At 47.1% G+C, this 23,108-nt stretch overlaps 1 protein-coding gene across 2 annotated transcripts; it reads right to left on the bottom strand.

Annotated features, from left to right (window-relative positions):
- Positions 1-658: 658 nt before the first annotated feature.
- On the bottom strand, positions 659-22,352 carry NSRP1 (nuclear speckle splicing regulatory protein 1). 2 transcript variants are annotated; one of them, XM_053275384.1, is made up of 7 exons: positions 22,268-22,352; positions 20,074-20,155; positions 11,594-11,650; positions 7,405-7,536; positions 6,184-6,391; positions 5,568-5,676; positions 659-2,725 (listed from the first exon to the last, which is right to left on the bottom strand). In XM_053275384.1, exons 1-7 carry the CDS (start codon positions 22,285-22,287, stop codon positions 1,846-1,848), a joined length of 1,488 nt encoding a protein of 495 aa, XP_053131359.1. In that variant the 5' UTR covers positions 22,288-22,352; the 3' UTR covers positions 659-1,845. The 2 variants fall into 2 exon arrangements, with proteins under 2 accessions (XP_053131359.1, XP_053131360.1); XM_053275385.1 differs by lacking the exon at positions 22,268-22,352 and adding an exon at positions 21,542-21,560.
- Positions 22,353-23,108: the final 756 nt, after the last annotated feature.

The following is a 23,108-nucleotide window of genomic DNA, read 5'->3' as shown; positions in this document are numbered from 1 at the left end:
AAGCAGCACAAGAATCACTGACCCTTGGAGGGGGAACAGAACAAATAATAGCACCCAGGCCCACTCCACACTTTATTTGATTGACAATGCTATAGAAGTCTCCTTTAATAGCTAGTTCATTTCTGCATTGCTGGTTTGTGTTTCTGAAGGTCTTTTAAAGTGAGCAAGGGTGGGGTTACTCTTACCATTACTGAGAGGTTATCTAATACTGGACCTTTTAAACTAATATTTGGACAGCTGGACAACGGCATCTTGATTCTCTGATAAGGGCAATCCCAGAATGCCGGTGTTTGCTTATCTATGCAATGAGGGTGGGAGGGATGGGTGCAAAATAGCCATGGTTAAAGATGTTGGCGCTCACAAGAACCAGTTTTATTTGAGCAGGACCACTGCATTTCCAAGGCAATCTGCCGCCTCCTTGAAGTTTACAGGAGAAACACATCTCGTGAAAAGGGAAGAGGGAGAACAAACTCCGTGGCGTTCAAGACTCTTAGAAGTAAATCCTCGAAGGGTTTGGGCAACCTTTGCCCAAAACTAAACTAAACAGGATGTCAGCTCTGTTTGATTGTTAGTAACACCGCCCTTGTCACTGCTCTCCTTAAAAACTACAGCTCCAGTCATCCCAACCCTGTAATGCCATCCACAAGGGAGAAAGAGAGAGATCACAAAGCACATCTCTATTTCAGGAGCTGGCAAAGACATCACAACTGTCTCCAAGACAACAACAAGAAACAAACTACCTTCCCAATGGCTTCCCAGGACACAGGGCGAAAACACGAGATGCACTCACATAAACAGCTTTATGGAATCAAACTTAATTCTGGAAGATAAATAGCAACAGGCTTAAAATGGGACAAAGTAGCATCAGATTCAAAGCTGAAAAGTCAACAAACTGCAAGGCCGAATGTGATACCTAAGGGAGCATTTATCCCACAAATCAAATTATTAATTAGCACACAGTGCAGGACAGCGACAATGATAATCTAAGATTTCCTTTTTGGAGGCCTGTTTTGGTGTGGTGTAGCCACTGGTGGCAGAGAAGGTTACTGGGAGATGAGGTGGGAAGGAAGGAAGGAACACTGCCTCCAAGGTTTCTGTTGAAAATATATTATGAAAACATTCCCTCTGCCAGATTTCTCACTTGCCAAGCTAGAGGTTAGAGTGGCTTTTATGGCGGCTTTATAAACCCTTGGCTTCTCTAGTGCATGGGGCCTGATCCAGAGATCTCTTCATGCAACAGAAATGACTGGTGCTATTGGCTGTCTTCACACACACGTTGATGGGCAGAAATAGACCAACTGAGCTAAGACACAAGAGAGAGCCCAGTGGGACCTAAGACGCAACCCTTTCATTTTATTTCCAAGAAATAATAAGGCTCGGAACAAGAAGTCCCAGCAATTCAGTCCACTGCAGAACGAAACAGTGTTGTGAAGATCACAACATCGCGTGTATTGGTTTCTACTGCTTGAGGCCAGATGGGTATTCCCCATCACGTACGAACTTCACCCTTGTCCTCCAACAGACACTCCACGGGGTTGCAGATCGAGAGGTGACCTCTGTGAAAGTGATGACATACAGGCGGGGGGCTCAAGGGGGCCCCACTGAATTCCAGCACCACAGAATGCAAACGGGTTGAGGTACAGAAGGGCAGGGCGGACAGACTCGGAACAACCCCATGTGCAGAGACTGGACATCTTGAGCCCCTTCTGCACAGAAAGGCATTCCCTTGGCAAGCTCCAGAGCTCCACGTAGGTAAGGAACGACTTCAGCGCGCCATTGCCTCTTGCCTTCACATCCCCAGCAGGGAGCGCCTCCTCTCCAGAGACTTTCCCCCTGCAACGCAAGCTAGTCCTCCTCTTTTTCGATGTAAGGTTTTGTGCTCACGCGGGCCAGCTGCCGAGCCAAGTAGCGGTCCCTCGCTGACGTGACCATCTCCTGGTTGCTGCGCTTGGCAAATTTGCTCCGGCTCTCCAGAGGCGCCCCTGGCTGCTCCGCTTCACCCCCGGCAGCCTTGCGCTTCAGCTCGGGCGGCTGCTCGGAGAGAGACAGGCTGGCTTCCAAATCCCCTCTCTCGCCTTCCTGGGCCTTGGCTTGCCTTGCCCCTTTCTCCTTGTCTCCACGATCCCGATCTCTGTATCGGTCGTGGCTGTTTCTTGGCCTTTCCTTCCCCGGCTGCTCCCTCTCAGGGGACTTCTCTCTCTCTCTCTCCCTTCTCAGGTGCCTGTCGTGGTCATCTCTCGCCTTCCTGTCTTTCCTCCTCTGTTTGCTATCATGCTCTTCTCGCCTCTTAGGATGATCCTCGGATCTAGCACACTCCTCCCTTTCAAGGTCCGTGTGTCTCCTCTCACGGTCCCTTTCCTTTCGCTGCCCACTTCTTTCCTTTTTGCCTCCGCCATCCTCCTCTCTCCCCAGATGACCCGCAGGCACCTTGGAGTGGCAACTTCTCTCCTCGCTGGATGACCTCGAGTCCCTTCGGCTCTTGCCAGGCCTGCAACCCTCCCCACTGCTGTCCACGGTGCCTTGCCTCGTCTCCTTTTTATCGCCAGCTCTGCTCTCCATGTGCCCTCTGGCACTGCTATCATCGCTGCTATCCACTTCCAAGTCACTGTCTGCATCTGGGTTATCTTCTCCCTTTGCGGGGACATGGGGTCTTGCTCTCTCCTCTGGGCTTTGGCTGGTCTGCCTGGATTCCTGGGAATCCCCACTGGGTTTTTCTTCCTTTATCCTAGTTTTTATTTTTTAAAGGGGAAAAACAGACACAAAATAAAATTCACCTCCTGCAGTCCTGGATATCCCGAACCACGTACCAATGTACATAATATTTTAATATTAGCTAGGAAGTTAAATACTAGGCTTGCAGTATTTATTCCACACTTCTGATTTCGCTAACCAGGAGAACTGAAGGGAACCCCCACTTTCCAAGTCTCTCTTTGAATACTGGTGCTGACAGCCACAACAGGTGTGTGTATCCCTGCCTGGGAGCTTTCAGAAGCATCTGGCTGGCTGCTGTTAGAAATGCAATCCTGGACTAGATGGACCTTAGGCTTAACCCAGCAGGATTCTTCTTATGAGGCTCTTCTGCAGTTGCTACAACCATGAAGTTAGACTGGTCTCTCCTGGTAAACGACCCTTTTGGGCGATGGTCCCACAACTGTGGAATTTCCTTCTGTCAGTAGTGATGCATCAGATGGGGCTGAATGTACACTGCCATGGAAGCCTCATGGGCATAGAATGCATGCAAGCTAGAAACGTCATGCTATTATGTTAGTCCTTTAGCAGTCATATGTTTGTGCTGTAGCAACCTGTAGTCTAGAGCCTTTAGTCTATGTAGTTGTCTAGAGCCTTTAGTCTACATGCTGTAGGATTACCCAGAAGTGGGAAGCAGGGTTTCCTCTTTCTCAGCTGATCCAGAGTAAGCAGCTCTGCCCTTTATTCTTAGTTCAGATTCCTGGAGAACGCTATAAAGCACGTTGTTGCTTTTTACTGAAGAATTACATTGCAGTATTTCCTCCCTCACGATTCTTCCCAAAAACCCAAATCAGCTTGCAAACTAAGATTTGGCTTTAGCTAGGAGTAAACAGAGTGAGCCTGACATATGAAAGCGAGCATCACTGCCATTTCCCTGGTTTACCTGGCCATCCGTTTTTCACTTCAATAATACATTGCTTCCGTGAATGAGCACACCCATCTTTGCTGGGAGAGACACTGTGCTATGTCATGCCAGATTTGTAAAGCTAGCTTTCCTCTCGGCGAAGTTTGAACACATTTATTCATTTTAAAAGTGTATTCATTGTTTTTCTACCCAAAATGAACCCAAGGTGACAGACGGATTAAAAAACAAACCTTCAAAGCCAGCTAAAACAAAGAAAACACCAAAAGAACAGGAAAAATAGATACAGACAGCGGCAACACAGCAGCAGCAGATTTAACATTGTCTGAGAAAACATAAAGGAGATGGCCTGCTAGGCCTCTGGTAAAAGGCCCAGTCTGCAGTGCCACCACAGAGAAAGATATGCTATTGTAGGCCCCTTTATAGTCTCACTGTGGAGGATTCTGCAAGACAGAGGAGCTTGGGGTTGATGGCCAGCCGCCACTCCAAATGGCTCCCGAGTAAACATGCCGGTTCCTTCTAGAAGTGTTTTTAAAAAACAATCACACACACACATCTTTTTAAAGAGGCTTTTAAATGGTTCATCAGCTGCTTATATCTGGTAGGTACTTTAGTCTTTATAGTTCTTAGTTTTTAGCTTTTTATTAATAACTTTTAATTTGAAACTTTTCTTAAAAATGTAACTTTCAATGTGGTGTTAGCCTGATCTTTGAACTTGTTTGACTTTATTAGTCTTTTATTTTACATGGTATCGGTTTCATTAATATTGTGAACTACCCCGAGCAGACGTGCACTAGAGGGGCAGGGTATAAATATTTTGAAGGGAGTGAGGGAGAAAAGGAAGGGAGAAAGGGAAGGAAAGAGAAGCAAAGAAGGAAGGGAGGCAGGCAGGCAGGCACTCAGTACAGGGCACAGTATTCCGGATGGGATAGAACTAGCGTTGAATCAAGAGGAACAATGACTCCTAGTGACTTGGAAACGGTGGTTCTGCCAATGCAGCAACAGTCGTATAAGCCTTTCTTGCAGCTGCACGGAGTTGGCTGATGTTTTAACTTGTGACCAACTGAAATCCTGAGATCCTTTTCACACTTACTACTGCCAACCATCAACAGCCAACTGCAATTGCAGTTGATAACTGTGATTATTATTCCACTTTAATCATTGTTGCAACCTCAGTTTGATATATTTGCTCCATGTTGCGGTTTTAAAACAAAGACAGACCCGGCTTATGTGGCTTACTCAATAAAGTTTAGTTGGCTGAAAATCCTAGCTGATTTTCTTGATCCTTAAAGAAATATGGATTGATTTCCCCAATCTTTAAAAAGAATGCAGAAAGCTCTGATTCATACAGGAAATCCCCCAGGTCCCATACATTATTCAGTCATCTCTGCCACTGGAAAGAGGAGGTTGTGAGCAAGGCATGAATTTGTCAGAGATCGGATGTTTAGTAAACCTTGTCTCCCAACAGATATCAGGGCAGTTGATGTCCACCATCTTCTATAGAATTAATTCCTGTAGAGGGGATGCGTGGGGATGTGGCAAGCTCCACCACCAGTGCAGCCACGACCAATGGCGGGCCCAGAGGGGGTGACACGTGCAAGGGCGGGAGGGAGGAGCGCGCACCAGGAGGCGGTTGGGGCAGCGGGCAAGAGGACGACGGGTGGCAGGAGGACGGGTGGCGGGCAAAGCCCTGCCACTCCGAGGAGAACGGCGAGACGGCAGTGGGATGGCCTGGCCCTGGCCCCCCAGGGTGAGACAGCAGCAGTGGCATGGGGGAGGGGGCGGCTGGGCCCAACTACAGGCGCCCAGGCCCACTAGTTACTACTAATTCTTGCTTCAATTAAACACCTGTAACTTGTCGTCATTTAGCTAACCTGGGCCATATTTTGGCACTATTGGCTCCACTGAGATCCAGGCCTTGCTGGAATGATGGGACAAGGGAAGGCGTTTGTCTTACCTGGCCTCCCGAAGGCTGCATTTAGGCACTTCCTCTTCCCCCACAGCCTGGTTTAGCAGATGCCGGTAGAAACCACTGAGATCCTTCTGCTTGGTGACATCCAGGCACGCTGAATGAACGAAAAGAAAACTTTGGAGATGGAGGATCTAGGTGGGGGTGGCCAAGAGGGAGCCTTCCCCGCACCGCCCCTGAAGGAACCAATTCCCACTGAATTACATGGGCATACTTCCAGATAAGTGGGTATAGGATTGTTGCCTTTGCCCTCCACACCACCCAAAAAAGACCTGCAGGATGCCCGTGTCTGAGTACAAATCCCTAAGGGTTGCCTCAAGCGAATTACCCTCCCCACCTCTCCCAGAGGCGTTTCAAACAAGCTGCAAATGCACGGCAACTTCTCTTGAGCCCCTGGAACATGGCAGCAAGCAAATGGGGGCCAACGGGTCACATCTCGCCATCCCTTTGTGTCAAAGGAGGAAACACGACACAAAGGATTGCAGCCACTTTCACCAGAGCCTGCCTCCGAATCATGCCTCCAAATCATGCCTCATCATTTCTGCCTCCGAATCATGCCTCATCATGCAAGTCCGCAGCCCCCACAAGAGCAAGCTTTGCTCACCCTCGAGCGCGGCCTCCTGCCGCTCCCTCTCTTCCTCCTCGGCCCGTTCCTGCAGCTTCTTTTTGTAGGCAGACGTCACGAAGGCTTCTTTGTCGTCAAACGCGCCCCCTTCCATCTCGCGCTCCTTCTGTATCTTCTTCTCCATTCTCTTCTCCTGTTCCTTCTTTCTTAGCTCGGCTGCCTTGAGGATATGTTGGATGTATTTGGGCTGCAATAAAGGGAAGCGAAGGGAATTGAGACGACTGGCGACCTCCATTTCTCTTCTGGATTGGCCTGTGTGATGAAACAGCCGGTCTGGGACCTGCCCTCAGTAGAGAGATTGCTCTGATCCCAAATCTAGGAGCCTCACAGCCAGTGGTCCCTCTAATTTTTTTCATCTCTGTGCAGAATGAATTTTGTTCTGGGTGGTAGTATCAATGCAGAGTGTGTGCAGAATGGGGCCCTCCTGATTCAACCAGAGCAGGATCTAAAATGAACTGAGTGGACATCCAAAAACTTCTGAGCATGCACATGCCTTAGAGGGAACAGTGGTCACAGCCTGGTTCACACAAGCTAGGTGGAGTGTGGGTTACCGACATCAGCGCGATGGTGTGAACCCAAGCCCTGGTGGTTGATGGCCCGAGATGAATCTGAGATTCCTGCCTTGGGGTGGGGCCACACCATCACGCGAATGTTGGTAACCTTAGATTCGAAAAAAATGCGTGAACCAGGCTATTTACTCTAGTACCGTGGGATAAACTTCGTAGTCGTCCATGGCTGTTTTTGAGCATTGTGTCCTATGTCTTTATGATGTTTTTAACGGCTGTGAGCTGCTTTGTGTGTGCAAGGTGGCATGTGCACACAGCCACACAAAATAACTTTCTTCCATCTTCCAGTGGGGAGAACCAGTGTGATTTAGAGTTGGGCTTGGATCCAGGAGACCTGAGCTCAGGTTCCTGCCACATGGGCTCGCTCTCTATGGTCTCTCGTTAGCTCCCTGTCTGTGAGACGGGAAGAGGAACCCACCCCACGGGTTGTTATGTAGTGAAGGCCATGTAACTTGTAAAAGCAAAAGTATAGTGCGATGATGATTAATAGTAACAGTTCCCCCCTAATTTTCCATCACAGGCTGACCTGAGATTCACACTGGATAAGGCCTCTCTCCCTGCTCCACCCCCAGCTCTAGGACTTCACAGCTCTGTCAGCCCTAGGCAGACATCAAACTCATGGCCAGGTACGGACCTTTTTCTCTCCTTTCTCCATCAGAGCGCTGGCCTGGCTTTCGGCTTTCTTCTGCTGTATGTCATCATAAATATTATCGTATTCATACACGGTAGAGTCTTCCGCCAGAGCCCTCTGGATCTCCAGCTTGGTCTTTAAAAAGAGAGTGCGAGAGGGGGAAAGAAAGGTTGCAGCAGTTTCATTAGTTTCTTCCAGGAAACTAGTTCAACTACGTGCTATCTATAACCATCTCAGTTAAGACAGAAGCTACAAACAAGAACGTTTTATGGAGGACATTTAGGGAGCTTGCACGGCCTTTCAAGTCATTAAACAAGAGCTGACAGTCCACCGCCTGGTTCCAGGGACTTGAACTGCACCTCCACAGCGCTACTGAGGAGACCTGCCCCAGCCCTTTACCCCCCCCCCTCCCCTGGTGCTGTGCTGCTTTTCTCCAACTGGAAAGGCAGCATCTTAGCATGTTGGCTGCACTCAGAGTGCTCTCTTTCACTCCCGGCCAAGATGTGGATGAACAGTGGGGACAGGAAGATGCCAGCCAGCCAGTTCACACTGTTCAGGAGCTGGTAGGACAGCTCTCCTTCCGTCTGCCATTAGCAAAATGCTGGTCACAAGTGCTGAGAAGGACAGCACTGCCCTCCCCAGCTCCTGGCTCGCAGACTATCACTCTCCCCTCGCCAAGGTTTCTCCTCACACACCAACGAAAATGGGGAGCCCACTCAAGACACTCGCCCTGCCCAATTGCACTTTGACTCCACAGCCAAAGAAAACACGTGTTGCTTGGATCCCAAAGTGTCCGTTCCTTTCCATACACCCACTAGGTTTGCGGCATCCCCAGGATGATCTTACGACCCTCTCCTGAAGCTGCGCCTCAGTGGCCCAGGGTTTATTCCCCTTTCCATAGGAGACAATGGCATGTGCATGGTTACCTCTCTCATTCTTTTGTCATAATCGGCCAACCATTTCCTGCCTTTGTGACCCAACAGCCAATATTCATTTCAGTGCAGTTTTCCTTTATCCCACATCTATCTTCCTTCCATGTTGAGTCACCCATTATGGCACAAAGCTAAATACAAGGGCTGTCCTCACGATCATTACGAGGGCAAGAGGCTTCAGGAGCGGCACAGGCTCCTGTTTTGTGGTTGTCTGTGAGTTTAAAACAAAGTCAGAGGCGGAGAGCTTGCTCGTGTGGTAAAGCCCAGCTGGGAAGGACAAGCATGCCTTGCCCAGATCCCATCCCCTGCTTCGGACCGAGGTGGGAAGAAAAGCCTTCCTACCCAGCTGAAAGCTTGTCTTGCTACCCAGATGAGCAAGCTCCCTGCCTCTGACCTTAGCTTTATCTACCACAAGAACAAACATCAGGAGGGCCGGAGAAGCCTCCCACCCTAATGATAATCGTGAGAACAGCCCTACTGAAGAGGTTTTTCCACTCTGACAAACGCTTATTTTCCTCTAGTGTTACCCTTCCATTCCAAAGCTCAAGTTGTGTAACCAGGTTCATTCAGTAAGGGACTCCACATCACAGAAATAATTTGCCTCTGCTGATGTTTTTTAGAGTGTGGATGCTAAATTAGCCTCCACGTTTTATGGCTTGTTGTAAACTATGAACAAATCTATGGCAACCTGCTATACAGATGGCAGCAGTTGTGTTTTTGGGTAACTCCTTGAATACAGCCAAAGGAAACTCAAGCAAAACAGACAAATCAAAGCAGGACCATCTATTACGTAAATAAAGTCATGGAAACTAAAAAAAAAAGGGGGGGGGGGGCTTTGATATACGTTGTGTCATTTTTACTAAGGGAAATGAGTGGTTTCCAAGTCTAGAGCCAAGGAGACCCAACTGAGGTGTGAAATTATGAGTATGAATCATGTGAAATAAACCATTAGTTTATTTACATAACAAGCCTGTCCAGTTACTCACCACCCTGATAGCCTATTAAAGGCTATAAAACGCCTCGATGGCTGCTATAAAACCCACCTCACCCCTCCAGAAACTTTAACCCTTCGTGCAGGGCTGTACCACTCCGGCCCTGCTGCAGATGCCGGACTACAACTCCCATCGCCCCGACTACTGGCTGCTGTGGCTGGGGATGCAATCCAGAAACAGCTAGAGGGCCCCAGCTGTGCAGCCTCACCTCAATGCTCCCAAAGACAAGGCCTAATAAATCGGCTGATGGCTCTTTTTGACAGAAATATGACTGCTTAGACTAGAGAGGGTTGCTGGGAAGGGCATCTGGGGTATCCTCACTCAGCCTCGTGCTTGTCCCATGCAGAAAGTGTGGCAGGGAGACTCTGAGAAAGGCACTGACCCCAACTCCTTTGCCGAAGATATACTCCATACATCATGAACATTTGCCTTAAGAAGATCCTAGCTTAATGCAGGTGGCCAGAGGGCACTCTCTCAATTCTTGGTAGTGCCCCATCGTAACTTGTACTGTAAGGTCCTTGGGGTGGGGGCTGTCTCTCTCCCCTCCTGCCCCCGCTTCTTCTTTCTGCTTATCATTTATTTATTTAAAATATTTCTATACCACCCAAAACTTGCATCTCTGGGCAGGTGACAATTAAAATCATTTAACACATCAAATCAATTAACAATTAAAATCATTTAAAACATTTAAAACCCAGTATTAATTTTTTTAAAAAACTATAAATCTAATTAAAAGCCTGGGTGAATAAATGTGTCTTTGGGGCCTTTTTAAAAGTTGCCAGAGATGGGGAGGCTCTGATTTCAACAGGGAGTGCATTCCAAAATCCAGGGGTAGCAACGGAGAAGGCCCGTCCCCGAGTAGCCATCAAATGAGTTGGTGGCAACCGCAGACGAACCTCTCCAACTTATCTTAACAGGCTGTGGGGCTCACGACATTTATTACAATGTACGACTGTCATATACCTGGGCTGCTTAACTTCAGCCCTCCTGCAGATGCTGGCCTACAACTCCAATAATCCCTGTCTATTTACCACTGTGGCTGGGGATTATGGGAGTTGTATTCCAAAAACTGCTGGGGGGCCCAAAGTTGAGCATGCCTGTCATATACAGAGATGGCACCTGAAAGAGATTATGATACAGAATACGTCAAGCATAGGTTTCTAGCAACATGGGCTACAAGAAATAGGCCTAATGTAAGCTTTATACAACATGGATTACAGGAAAGGGATACAGAATGCAGGGTGATAGAATGGAAAAGGTACTAAGACAGATTAAAAGGCAAGGGAGGTGTGAGGGGATAACATAAGGGGCATTAAGAACCTAGGTAGAGCCATCTCGGCTGAAACAGAGAAACACAGAGGCAGAAGGAAGCAAGAACAGAAGACAACAGCAACTGCCTGCTTACATGTAGAAGGTTCCAAGTTCCCTCCCTGGTAGCATTTCCAAGATCGGTCTGAGAGACACTCCTGCCTGCAACCCTGGAGAAGCCACTGCCAGGCTGGGTAGACAATACTGAGCTATATGGTACATTACATGGCAGCTGCCTATGTAGAATGCAACGTTTGGCCTATATGGGATGCTGCTGTGCTGGGTGGAAGAGAGTAACCGGAGTCAAGCATGACCAGAAGCAGGGAAACACCGAGGACTGTAGTTGACTGACACTAGGCAGTGGCCACAAGGTACCGTCCAGAGGGAAGTACCCGTGCTGAAGAAACCACATGCCCTGAGGGAGGAGAGCAGGAAGACAAGTTGTGCCGCTGGACAAATAAGAAATTACGGGCAAGGGGCCTTGGGTACACTTGGGCTGTCACTTGGGCTGTCACAACCAGATGTGGAGCAGGGTCCCTGTGGCAAGAAAGGGAGTCAAGGGCCAGGTGGCAGCTACCTTCTAGCCCTAACTTTGGGTTGCGATTTCGGTCACCCACCAGGGTTCTAGGCTTGGTCAACCTAGTTGGCCATTGTGGTGAGCCCTTACTCTCTGGTCCCATTGTCCTTTGGGATTGGCGAGTTGCTAACAAAACTCTGAATTTAAGGTGTGTTTTATCCTTTGGGCAGTGGAACTCAAGTGGGGAAGGATCCAACCACAGGTCTGGCCAAGCTGAGCTGTAGGCCTGGTTATTATTTCAAAGTGGGCTTATTATAAACTCCTACACACCACATCAGTAATAGCAGCTCACATGAGTATACTGATGGAGCAATTCCAAGGACGGGGCTGTGTGTGTCAATTTCAAAAACACACACACAGATATCGACACCTCACTAACGTACCTGTTTCATCGCTTGCTTTTTCAGGGCTTCTCGTTGCAGGCTCTCACTCACAGAAGACTGTTAAAACATAATATTAACACACTTAAATTACATAGAAAAATAAACTTGCTTTTGTGTAGCCTGGACATGTCAAAATGAAACACGGATTCGTTTTGAGAACACTTTCGCCATGCAGTAATCAAGGAGTTGGACCATTTTTTTTCAAATGAAGGTTGAAATACAGGTTCATCTGAATTTTTTTAAACTCTCTGGTCAAACATGAACTGTTAGAAACTGGTTAGGTAACTGGTTTGGATACTTTAAACTGATCTGAATACATTTCATGCACAATAATATCAAGCAATCGCTTGCAACATATAAAATATCATCATCTAAAGTAACTACTGAACATAAGAGAACCTTATCCTCTTTAAAACTATTTTGGAATTAAGGGTTTTGTTTGTTTGCTTTTACAAACAAATCAAAACACAACAGGATTTTTACAACACCCAGGAAAATTAAATATTAATGCTAAAATGCCAAGTTGAGCCGATTACTGAACCATTTGCAACTACCTCTTTGTGTTCAGGTGTTTACTTCCAGCTCAGGATCAAGGCAACCAAGAGATTTTAGGTTCCCGTTAAGTTCAAGTAACCTATCAGGTTTCGGTTCAGGTTCAGTTAACCCCTGCTAATTGAGCAACGAGGCATCTTTTTAAAGTGGCGATCCTCTTTATTGAGCAGGGGGAGAGCAACTGGCCCTATCCACCACCAGCACAGCATCCCTCCAGTGACTGTTGTCAGTGCCAACCTTATGTTTCTTTTTAGATTGTGAGCCCTTTGGGGACAGGGAGCCATCTTATTTCTATGTAAACTGCTTAGAGAACTTTGGTTGAAGGGTGGTATATATCCACTGTCAGCAGTCGTAAGGAGACAGTATCACAAACAGGGTGCACCGAGATAAATCAGCAGCACGCCATGATACACACCATTAGCCCTATTCAGATATTAAGTTGTACAAGTGTACAGATGTCTGTACACAGGTGCATGTGTTTTGTGTGAATGACTGTACCTGTGCTCATTTTAACTGTCAACCTGGATACGGGGGGGAGTGTACTTCTGTACCTGTGTTCAACATAATGTCTTGAAGAGGGTTATTACGGACTGCGAAGGGAAATACAGCTCTCTCCCTCACGTTCTCACCCTTACCTATCTGTAGACGGTCAGCAAAACCCCTGTGCTGTTGAATAGAGGGAATTACAGAGAACACTGCTCAACATGTTTATAGAGCATTAGCGATCAAATATTAACCTTCCCCCCACCACTACTTCTTCAAGTGACGGGGCAACATGAAAAATGTCTTTTTTAAAAAAACATTTTGGCAGCTATCGTAATTTTCCAGCCCTGCTTCATGACTCATGCGGGACACTCCAGGCTTTCACAGGAGGGAGAGAGCCTGTGTCACTAGTACTTCATAATACTTTAAAATAAAAGAAAAACCTAAATGGAAAGCCAGCAGTAGGTAGTATTTTCCACCGATGCCCAAACGAGCTGGAGAAAGCCGGCTCACCAGACCGCGGCTTCAAATGGGTTGCTGACAGATGGGCCTCTGGCTCTCGGTTTACACTTTCAAAAGACCAGCCACGTGCAGGTCGCCTTGCTGTTGCCATTGTAATATCACAGAATGGTCAACAACCACCCGCCGGGTGCTTTGCTCCCTAGGGTTGAACTGCACTTCGGCGGGTCGCCTTCCAGGCTCTTGAAGCTCCGAGCAAACATCCGAAAACCCGAACCAATTTGTGGTGGCGACGCATACAGGACTCTCTCACTTGAAGTTCTGCAGGGGGGAGGCGGGAGAGAATCTGACCGGGGGTGGGGGGGCTTTTTAGTTTAGAAAGATGGGCAACTACAGGGAGACGGGGTAAGAGGTTTTGGACATTATGCATGGTGTGAAGAGAGTGGAGAGTGAGAAGCTTTTCTCCCTCTCGCACAACACTAGAACTGGGGCATGAAACCGATGGCCAGGAAATTAAGGTCCGGCAAAGAGAAGTCCTTTTTCACAGTGCACAAAGCAGGGGTTCCCAACGGGGTAGCTGGAGGGCTTCCAGGGGGTACTCAGAGCCCTCCTGCCTCCCCACGCTGCAGCTGTACTATTTGTGCCCCATATGCAGCTCCATCTCCGAAGGGGAAGATCTGACCGTGCTCACGTGTAGTCTCCCATTCAAATGCAAACCAGGGCAGACCCTGCTTGGTAAAGAGGACAATTTGTGTTGCTGCCACACGACCAAGAAGAGAAAAGTGCTCTATCCTCTCCGCCCCCATGCGTTTCCCCCAGACTCGCCTGTAAGCAGTTAGCGTGCTGTTGTCTGGAGATTATACAAACAATACAGGTCATATAGAGGCTTTAATTTTGGTACATACAATTCTAAGAGTTCCACCTGCTGCTTGTTTGGCCAGGGTGCCAGGATGTTTAAGGAAAACAGCGCCAGCACAAACACCTCTTCCAGGGCTTTATGGGTAACAATTTCCTGTTGGGCTGTGGGGATTGATAGATGGGAACTTCCTGTTCTTTTGTATTATTGCTACTTATCAACAGGTCGTTTATTAAAGAACCGTACCAAGTCAGCAATCTGGCGCAGAATTTCTGTTTGCCCGCAACCGTGGTATTCTTTAGGGGAATCAAGCTTGCAGTTCTAATATTTTCTGGAAAGGAAAGCTCTCTTAACGTGGCATTGAACTGCCAGGAAATTTGTTGGTCCCTGAAGGGAAAAGAATTGATACTTGACAAGAACAGCAGAGTCTGCTCTTCAGAATCCTACAAAATCTTTCCAAATGTCCCTTTATCCCCTGCATTTTTATCTTCCGTCTTTGATTTCAAGCTCCCTTTCATGTCCCTGATGCACCCGGTACAGCTTTCTACTGGCCTGGCAAGCTTCCTTACTCTTCTTGATACAGAGATATCTTTTTTTCTTCTCTTTCTTTTTTAAATGGCAACTGAGATGTGAAGAATAAAATTACTGACCAGCGTGTATGGCACTCTCTGAACTTCTTTGCTAGAGACATCTAGTTCTAATATTTTGCATTTTGCAAATACACACACACACACACACACGCTTTAGTGAATTAACTTGGTCTAATGTTAATGTCAATTCTTCAAGCTTTCAAGAACCACAAATTCTTCCTTCCTACAGAAAGAGTATATGAGTCTCCTGTGAAACTCGAGAGTTTTCATTCTTGTCTATTCTCAGTCCAACCAGACTGCAAGGGAAATCTTAATGAAATATGCAGGGTGATCTTTTTTTCTTTCTTTTCTTTTTTTTTTTTTAAGGAACAAAAGTTTTCTATCGAATGTAAGATCACCACGGCCAAGTCAGGTGTGCACGTTCGCCGACACGGACTTTATTAGAGTTCAGTTATAAATACACCACCTTCAGACATGCAAGGCATAGTTGGTGCTGATAAGGGAGCAGCCAGGAAATGAAACCCCTCCCAAACGCTGCTCCTTATCTTGAATGGGCCTAAAATTATTACTAAACTAATAAAGTAATTTTGTTTTTTAAAAATGATCTTTTTTTTTAGGGCGATAAAAGCAGTTGTGAGCGATATTACTATTTTGTGAGCTATGAAACCTGGGAAGTTCTGTTACATCTCCCCCCCCCCCCCCCCACCGCCCGTTCCCACTTTGCACGCTCGGCCTGATGGAAAGGACACTGTGGAGAGGTTGCAATATGCGTTTTCTAGGCAGACAAGAGAGGCTCTTGAAACCATCAACAGAAAGAGCAAGTCCATTTTGCTAAAAACTATTGGTCACCCAACCTAACCCTGTTAAGTCCTGGACCTCTGCTAACTGAGCAAAGAGGCACTGCTAAAGTGGTGAATCTTTTATATTTAGCAGGGAGAGAGCAACTGCCCCAATCCAACCCCAGCACAGCAGCCCTCCAGTGGAGGTTACTGGTGCCTGCCTCGTTTACTTAGTCATTTTTACATTTATATTCTGTGCTTCCTCCAAGGAGCCCAAAGTTGTATCCTTGGCTTATGTTTACCCTCACAACCCTGTGAGGTAGGCGAGGCTGGGAGAGAAATGACAGGCCCAGAGTCACCCGGTGAGTTTCATGCCTGAACAAGGATTTGAACTCGTCTCCCTTATGTTTCATTTTAGAATGGAACTCTCTTTCGTTCTGCTATATAAACGGGATAATTTTTTTTTTGCTGACAAGCAGCACTGTCTATAAATATATGTAATATATAAATAAAAATCAGTTTAAAAAGCAGCAGCAGCAGCAGCGTAGCAGGAAGTATATTTTTTCCTTCAAAAAAATTAGTATATTTAGACTACGTAAATTCCCAATCATTGCTGAATCATAAGAACAGCCCTGCTGGACCAGGCCCAAGGCCTATCTAGTCCAGCATCCTGTTTCACACCAGATGCTTTGGGAAGCCCCACATCCAGGAGATGAGGGCATGCTCCCTCTCTTGCTGTTGCTCCCCTGCAACTGGTATTCAGAGGCTTCTTGCCTCTGGGGCTGGAGGTGGCCTATAGCCATGGATTTGTCCAAGCCCCTTTTAAAGCCATCCAAGCTAGTGGCCATCACCGCATCCCGTGGCACAGAATTCTATAAATTAATTATGTGCGGTGTGAAAAAGGACTTCCTTTAGCTGGTCCTGAATTTCCTGGCCTTCAGTTTCATGGGATGGCCCCTGGTTCTAGTGTGGTGAGAGAGGGAGAAAAATGTCTCTCTGTCCACTCTCTCTACTCCATGCATAATTTTATACACCTCTAACATGTTTCCCCTTCGTCGCCTCTTTTCCAAACTAAAAACTATGAAATGATCAGGCCAGAATAATAGAAATTTGGGGGCAGGGGCACCAAAGGACACACTGCAGTACTGATGTATTCTTCCTTTTATCTTCACACATTAAAGGGCTAGAAATTATTGTAAAAAGAAACCTGAAAGCCAAGCCAGAGGACCTGGGCTATTCTGTCCTATGGAGCTCAAGAGGAGCCTCTGAAAAGCAAATCCACCCCTTATGTCTAAGTCTTGCCCTGGGTGAAACGAACCCAGGAATTGGCTGTTTTTACCTATGATGCTCTGTATTAGTCATCAACTGAAAGCTTCCATTATATTTTACTCAGATCAATAATATCTCTGATGATTACCAACAATACTAAAAGCAACTATATTGCAATTTCATTTAGACAAAATCAAGCCAATCTAGAATGTGTAATTCTTCCCAAAAACTGGCACTCTGTAGGTTTTAAGAATAATAGGTCCTAAAATAAAGGATCCACAGCATGCAGCACCCTCTACTGGTACAGCAAGTGTTATTCTACAAATGTAGGAGGGGGACGCACAGAGTATAAAGTAAGCCAGGCAAATACTTAGCCATCATCCCAGGAGGTACTAGGACAGACTCCATTGCACAATTTATAAGTTTTCGTCATGTCACCCAGCTGCAATATTTCACTGGGAAAAGGTTTACTCTGGCAAGCCATCTCTATAATCTGACTTGTCCAACCCATTGGAGAGCCTTCACCTTAGCTTTTTATAATGTATTTCCATCAGCTTGGTTGGAGAGGAGATATAAAAAGACACCCAAGTGTTCCTGTGGATCAGACAAAGTTGGAGGAGGAGGTCTATCATCGGCTACTAGTTGGGGGGGCTAAAGGCCACTTCCAGCCTCAAAGGCAGGATGCCTCTCAGTACCAGTTCCACGGGAGTCACAGCAGTAGGAGAGAGGGCATGCCCCTTTCAACTCCTGCCTGTGGCTTCCAGCGGCATCTGGTGGGCCACTGTGTGAAACAGGATGCTGGACTAGACGGGCCTTCTTGGCCCTGATCCAGCAGGGCTGTTCTTATGACCATAGCTCAGGCAGCACCTGCTTTGCAGGCAGAAGGTCCCAGTTTCAATCCCTGGAAGCATCTCCAGGCAGGGCCGGGAAAAGATTCCTGCCTGAAACCTTGGAGGGTCACAGCCAATCAAATAGACAATATCGAGCTAGATGTACCAAGGGGCTTACTCAGTATAAGGCAGCTTCCTATGTTGCTAGTGATTTAGAATTATTTTAACTGTAGCCTACACAAGCTTCTGCTATAATAAATGTGCTAGTCTTTAAGGTGCCACAAGACTCCTTTTTTGTTTTTTTAAGCATTTAAATGGGACTATTGACCTTTATGTACTGGAGTTTGACATGCTTCTGGATGAAAGATAATGTCACGCTCTCCATTTCTGTGCAATATTATGTATATATTCAACAATAATATCAAGACTGAAAACAAACTGGAAAATGAAAAACATTTTGTGTATATTTATTGTTAATATCAGATACTTGTATAATTATTTATAACCTCGTATAATCATTGTTACTGTTTCGCATCCAGCTTCAGGCTCCAAACCTAAACATCCCAAACTCAGGAGGACTTACTTCTGCATAAACACACTCAGAATTCTGGTGTCAGTAGTGCACAGTAAGTGAGCCTAGGATGGTAGCCTATGCATGTTTACTCAGAAGTGAGTTCCACTGAGTTTAATGAGGCTTACTCCTAAGTAAGTGTGCATAGCCTGACTTGATAGTTTGGTGGAATTGGGCTGTTACATGTGAGGTTCTACCCTTGCTTTATAAGTTACAAGAAGCAAAACGTACCAGAATTAGTGTGTGTTGATTATTCAGTAGATCAGTCAAAATGTTGAGTGTTTCAAATACCACTAAAGAGCTTGAGTATCCACAGGAAACAAGTTTTTTAAAAGGGAAGGTTGACAGCAGGCTTACCCTGGAAGCACTACAGTATAAGATTCAGGAAGGTCTATCAATGGCTACTCAGTCTATCAAAGCCAACTAGTCTAGGTGGCTATAGGCCACCTCCAGACCCAAGGGCAAGATGCCTCTCAATACTAGTTGCAGGGGAGCAATAGCACAAGAGAGGGCAAGCTCTCACCTCTTGCCTGTGGGCTCCCCAGAGGCATCTGGTGGGCCACTGTGTGAAACAGGATGCTGGACTAGATAGGCCATGGGCCTGATCCAGCAGGGCTGTTCTTATGTTCTTAAGGTCATGTAATACCAGCTAGGGATGTGCATGAATGGCTTAGGCACAGTGTTCCCTCTCACAGGGATTCCCAGATGTGGTTAACTACAACTCCCATAAAACCCAGCCGCAATGGCTTTTGCTTGGGGATAGTGGGAGTTGTAGTCCACAACATCTGGGAATCTCTATTAGAGGGAACACTGCTTGGACAGCCACCGACCTGGCAGGGAGTGGCTGTGCACAGCTGTGGTGCTGTTCCCTGTAGCCTCCACATAGCATCAGCCGGCGCTGCAAGGAACAGCTCCGCAGCCGCATGTGGCCTTTTGGAGAGTGGGCAGCACTGCCAGAAAAGCAACAGATAATTTATTTTATTTTATTCATTTGATTTCTATACCGCCCTTCCAAAAATGGCTCAGGGCAGTGTATATTGAAGCAAAACTAAAATCAATCAACTATTAAAATCAAAAAATGTAAAAACAATATAAAACCACTATTAAAACAATTAAAACGGTTTTTAAAACCCTGGAAGACCAGGCCAAACAGATAGGTTTTATGGGCTCTCCTGAAGGCCAATAATGACTTCAGATTATGGATTTCTGCCGGGAGCGCATTCCACAGCCCAGGAGCAGCTAGAGAAGGCCCACCTCTGAGTCGCCACCAGACACAGTGGTGATAGCTGGAGATGGACCTCTCCAGATGACCTTAACGTGTGGTGGGGATCGTGCAGAAGAAGGCGCTCTCTAAGATAACTCAGACCTAAGCCGTTCAAGGCTTTAAAGGTAATAACCAGCATCTTGTATTTTGCCTGGAAACTTATCAGGAGCCAATGCATCTGTTTCAAAACAGGCATAATATGGTCTCTTCAGGTTGCCCCAGAGACCAATCTGGCTGTACGTACTACGTGCCCCACGTAGAGTGCATTGCAGTAGTCAAGCTTGGAGGTTACCAGCTGATGCACCACTGTCTTGAGGTCGTCCTCTTCAAGGAATGAATGCAGCTGTCGAATCAGCTGAAGCTGATAGAAAGCACTCCTGGCCATGGCCTCCACCTGAGATACCAGGGTGAGGCCTGGGTCCAGGAGTACTCCCAAGCTGCATACCTGCTCCTTCCGAGGGAGTGCAACCACTTCCAGCACAGGAAGGTCTAACTCATTTCTCAAATTCTGAGTCCCTACAGTGAGCACCTCCAACTTGCTTGGATTCAGTTTCAATTTGTTACCCCTCATCCAGCCCATTACTGCCTGTAGGCAGGGATTTAGGGAATGAATGTCATTTCCTGATGATGAAGATGTTAAGGAGCTGCTTACCTGCTTATTAAGGGAACCACTCTCCGCCCTGCTGAACTGGTTTGAATGCCGGCACCCAAGCTGGTTCAGTGCTTCCCAGAGGCACCACCGAACCGGCTGGTGCACATCCCTAATAGCAGCCCAGTACACGGAATAAAAAAGACATGTTATGAACAAAACCCATGAAGAAACTGACCTCTTCATCAGAGTCATCCATAAACACCGAATGCTTGACAAAGGTTTTTTGTTGTGCTTTCTTGGGAAATATAAGTCCATATCTGCAGAAAGAAAATGAAAATTGACTCTGTGTTCTAAAGACTTCGTAAAGGTCTTGCAGCTTATTTAAACATGAAACGTGAGGAAGAATAAAAGAGAGCTTTGCCAACAGCTTTGGGAAAAAGGGGACATAGACGAGAGGCAGGAAATCAAAAGACATCGTACAGAACAAACTACAGGATTGTCCAAAGAGTTGCTTAGTTATGTTTCAGAATATTTAACTATATACCATTTTCCAGCAATAAAGGTCATCAAAAACATGAAAAGGTGTCTCCCTGTCCCAAGGGCCTCACAGTCTGAAAAGAAACACAAGGAAACACAATAGAGCCAGCGTGGTGTAGTGGTTAGAGTGCTGGACTAGGACCGGGGAGACCCGAGTTCAAGTCCCCATTCAGCCATAAAACTAGCTGGGTGACTCTGGGCCAGTCACTTTTCTCTCAGCCTAACCTACATCAGAGGGTAGTTGTAAAAGAGAAACTCAAGTATGTAGTACACCGCTCTGGGCTCCTTGGAGGAAGAGCGGGATATAAATGTAAAAAAAATAATAATAAAAAGGAAGACACAGCAACAGCCACTGGGAGAGATGCTCTGATGGACCGAATAAGGGAAATTGCTCTCCCCGGTTAAATACAAAAGAATTGCTTGAAAAAGGTGCCTCTTTATCCATTTAGCAGAGGTTACAGCAAACAGATATGCTCAATCATGCCAGCAAGCTCATTTTGGTCTGGTCACTCTCCAACCAACCTGCACAGTAACTCATGGTGCCATTCAATTAAGGACATCTTAGCCCACCACTTAGGAGACCTAGCTCATGCCCTCTTGTTTTCCTTAGAAGCCAGGTCAAAACATATGCTGTCCAGGCGTCAGCCCCAAACTTCAGCTGACTCCTGAGTGCAAGCATGAAGTGGTTAAGGGCATGATACTGTGAATCTTTATTTTATATTGTGAATTTATCTATTTTATTAATGCTTTAAGCTGCCCCGTGCAGTAATGCACTGGAAGGGTGGGGTATAAATATTTTCTAATTATTATTATTATTATTATTATTATTATTATTAATAATAATAATAATAATAATAATAATATGATGGGGAACCTTCCAGGGATAGCTTCAGACAGCTTACTTATGTTTTATTAATGCTGTAAGCCACCCCAAGCAGTAGTGCACTGAAGGGGCAGAGTATAAACATTATTATTATTATAGATTGTGAGGCGTCTGGGGACAGGGAGCCATGTTATTTATTTTTAGCTACGTAGACCGCTTTGGAAACTTTTGTGGGAAAGCAGTATATAAATATTTGTCATATTCATATTCTTAACAACAATTGGGAGGAAGCCTCCAGGGATAGCTTCCGCCAGAAGCCCTGTGCATTTATTTATTTATTTACCTCCATCCTCTTCATATACCGCCTGACACACGCCCCTCTAGGCAACGCACCTACACAGTGTTCCCTCTCACAGGGGTTCCCAGCGGTTGCTGACTACAACTCCCAGAATCCCCAGCTGCAACGGCCACTGGCTGGGGGATTCTGGGAGTTGTAGTCCGTAACTTCTGGGAATCCCTGTGAGGAGATATACTGGTCCAGACCTAGCTGTTCCAGGTGCTCTTCCACGGCCTACCCATACCCTGCATTTGAGGCGGGTGGGCGGACTGGGCCCGGGCCCAGGCCCACTTGGGCAACCACAGACAGAGGCGCCCGTCAAGCGCTATTGCGTGGGGGGGGGGCGCTGCCTAAGCAGGGACTTGGCTTCTGCTTGAGGCGCTGACAGGGAAGTAAGAAGCCCGCCTGGCGGCGGCGCCGGCACCAAACCCCTGGCCTGGGTGCAGCACTGCGCAGGCAGCTGCGCGTTACGTCTGAACAGGGCTTGGGCAACGCGGGGCTCGCCAGGAGGGGCTGGAGGAGACGGCAGAGGCCCTGCCTGCAAGCCCCGCTCCCCGTCCCCGCCTTGGGGTCCACAGCAGCAGCGGCGACTCCACCCCTTCCCCAGCGGAGTGCCCCGCGGCGGTAGCGGCGGCTGCTGCTTTCGCCTCAGCCCCCGACCCGTTGCGCCGCCGCGGCCCCTTCCCCCTCGGCCCCCCGTGGGGGGCTGACGGCTCCCCCCAGCGCACTCACTGCTTGCTCGGAGCCGCCATCTTGGTTGCGTGCGTCGTGACAAGGTGAGGAGGAGGGGGTGGGGCGCGCTGCGTAGTCCTGGCTGCTTCCGCGCCGGCTGCTGAAAACTACGACTCCCGTCATGCCCAGCAGGGAGGTGCCCGCCTCAGCATCTGGTAGATTGTCTGGTAGAGTTGCCATGCCCCACGAAATTCCGGGTGTCACCCGGATTTTAAGCATCTCATCCAGATTGCTTACCCTAACCAGATTCGCCCACTTTCTTTTTTTCTTTTTTTAAGTTAAGCTCCAGCCCCCGTAGAAGCGGAGTTCTGGAGCAAAACATGCAGCCACTATTCTGCTCAAAAATTATATTCAGGCTAATTTACATGATATGCAAATTAGGCACCCGGATTTGGAAAGCCAGAATAAGGCAACCCTATCTGCCTGGGTGATGACAGCACCTCCAACCTCCTTTTTAACTGGCAGATGATCAGATCTTGGGAGCATACGCAGCTCCTAACCTAGGGTGGGAGACTTCTCCTAGCCTACTCTTGATCGTGTGAACTGCTCTAGTGAGTGCACAAACAAGCAAGGATTTGAACCGCTAGGGTTCCGTTATGGCATTACCTCGCAGTTGGCAAGGCATTAAAGTCTATAGGAAATGGGGGGTTTGGGGGCCGCAACCATAAAAAGACCTAAAGATAAAGGGGGAAATACCCCCCCCCCCAATGCTAAATAATCACCAAATAAATCCTATAATATCACCAAGTGTCACCAAAGATAATGAGATTGGACTTCTGGGAAAAAAATTAAACCACCCCCCACCCAAATCACTCGAAGACATTTTAAATTGGCAAGGGAC

This window comes from Hemicordylus capensis, chromosome 12, assembly GCF_027244095.1.
Source record: "Hemicordylus capensis ecotype Gifberg chromosome 12, rHemCap1.1.pri, whole genome shotgun sequence".
NCBI lineage: Eukaryota > Metazoa > Chordata > Lepidosauria > Squamata > Cordylidae > Hemicordylus > Hemicordylus capensis.
Note: the sequence above shows the minus strand (reverse complement) of the source record. Positions and strands in the feature narration are given on the sequence as shown.

Bases quoted from the DNA above. Each gene is read 5' to 3' on its own strand.
- NSRP1 (XM_053275384.1), bottom strand. From the start codon at position 22,287: ATGGCGGCTCCGAGCAAGCA. The intron at 6,392-7,404 runs GTCCGTACCTGG...CCTTTATTGCAG, and splicing joins TGGAGAAAGGAGAGAAAAAG to CCCAAATACATCCAACATAT. The intron at 5,677-6,183 runs GTGAGCAAAGCT...TCGTTCATTCAG, and splicing joins GCAGGAGGCCGCGCTCGAGG to CGTGCCTGGATGTCACCAAG.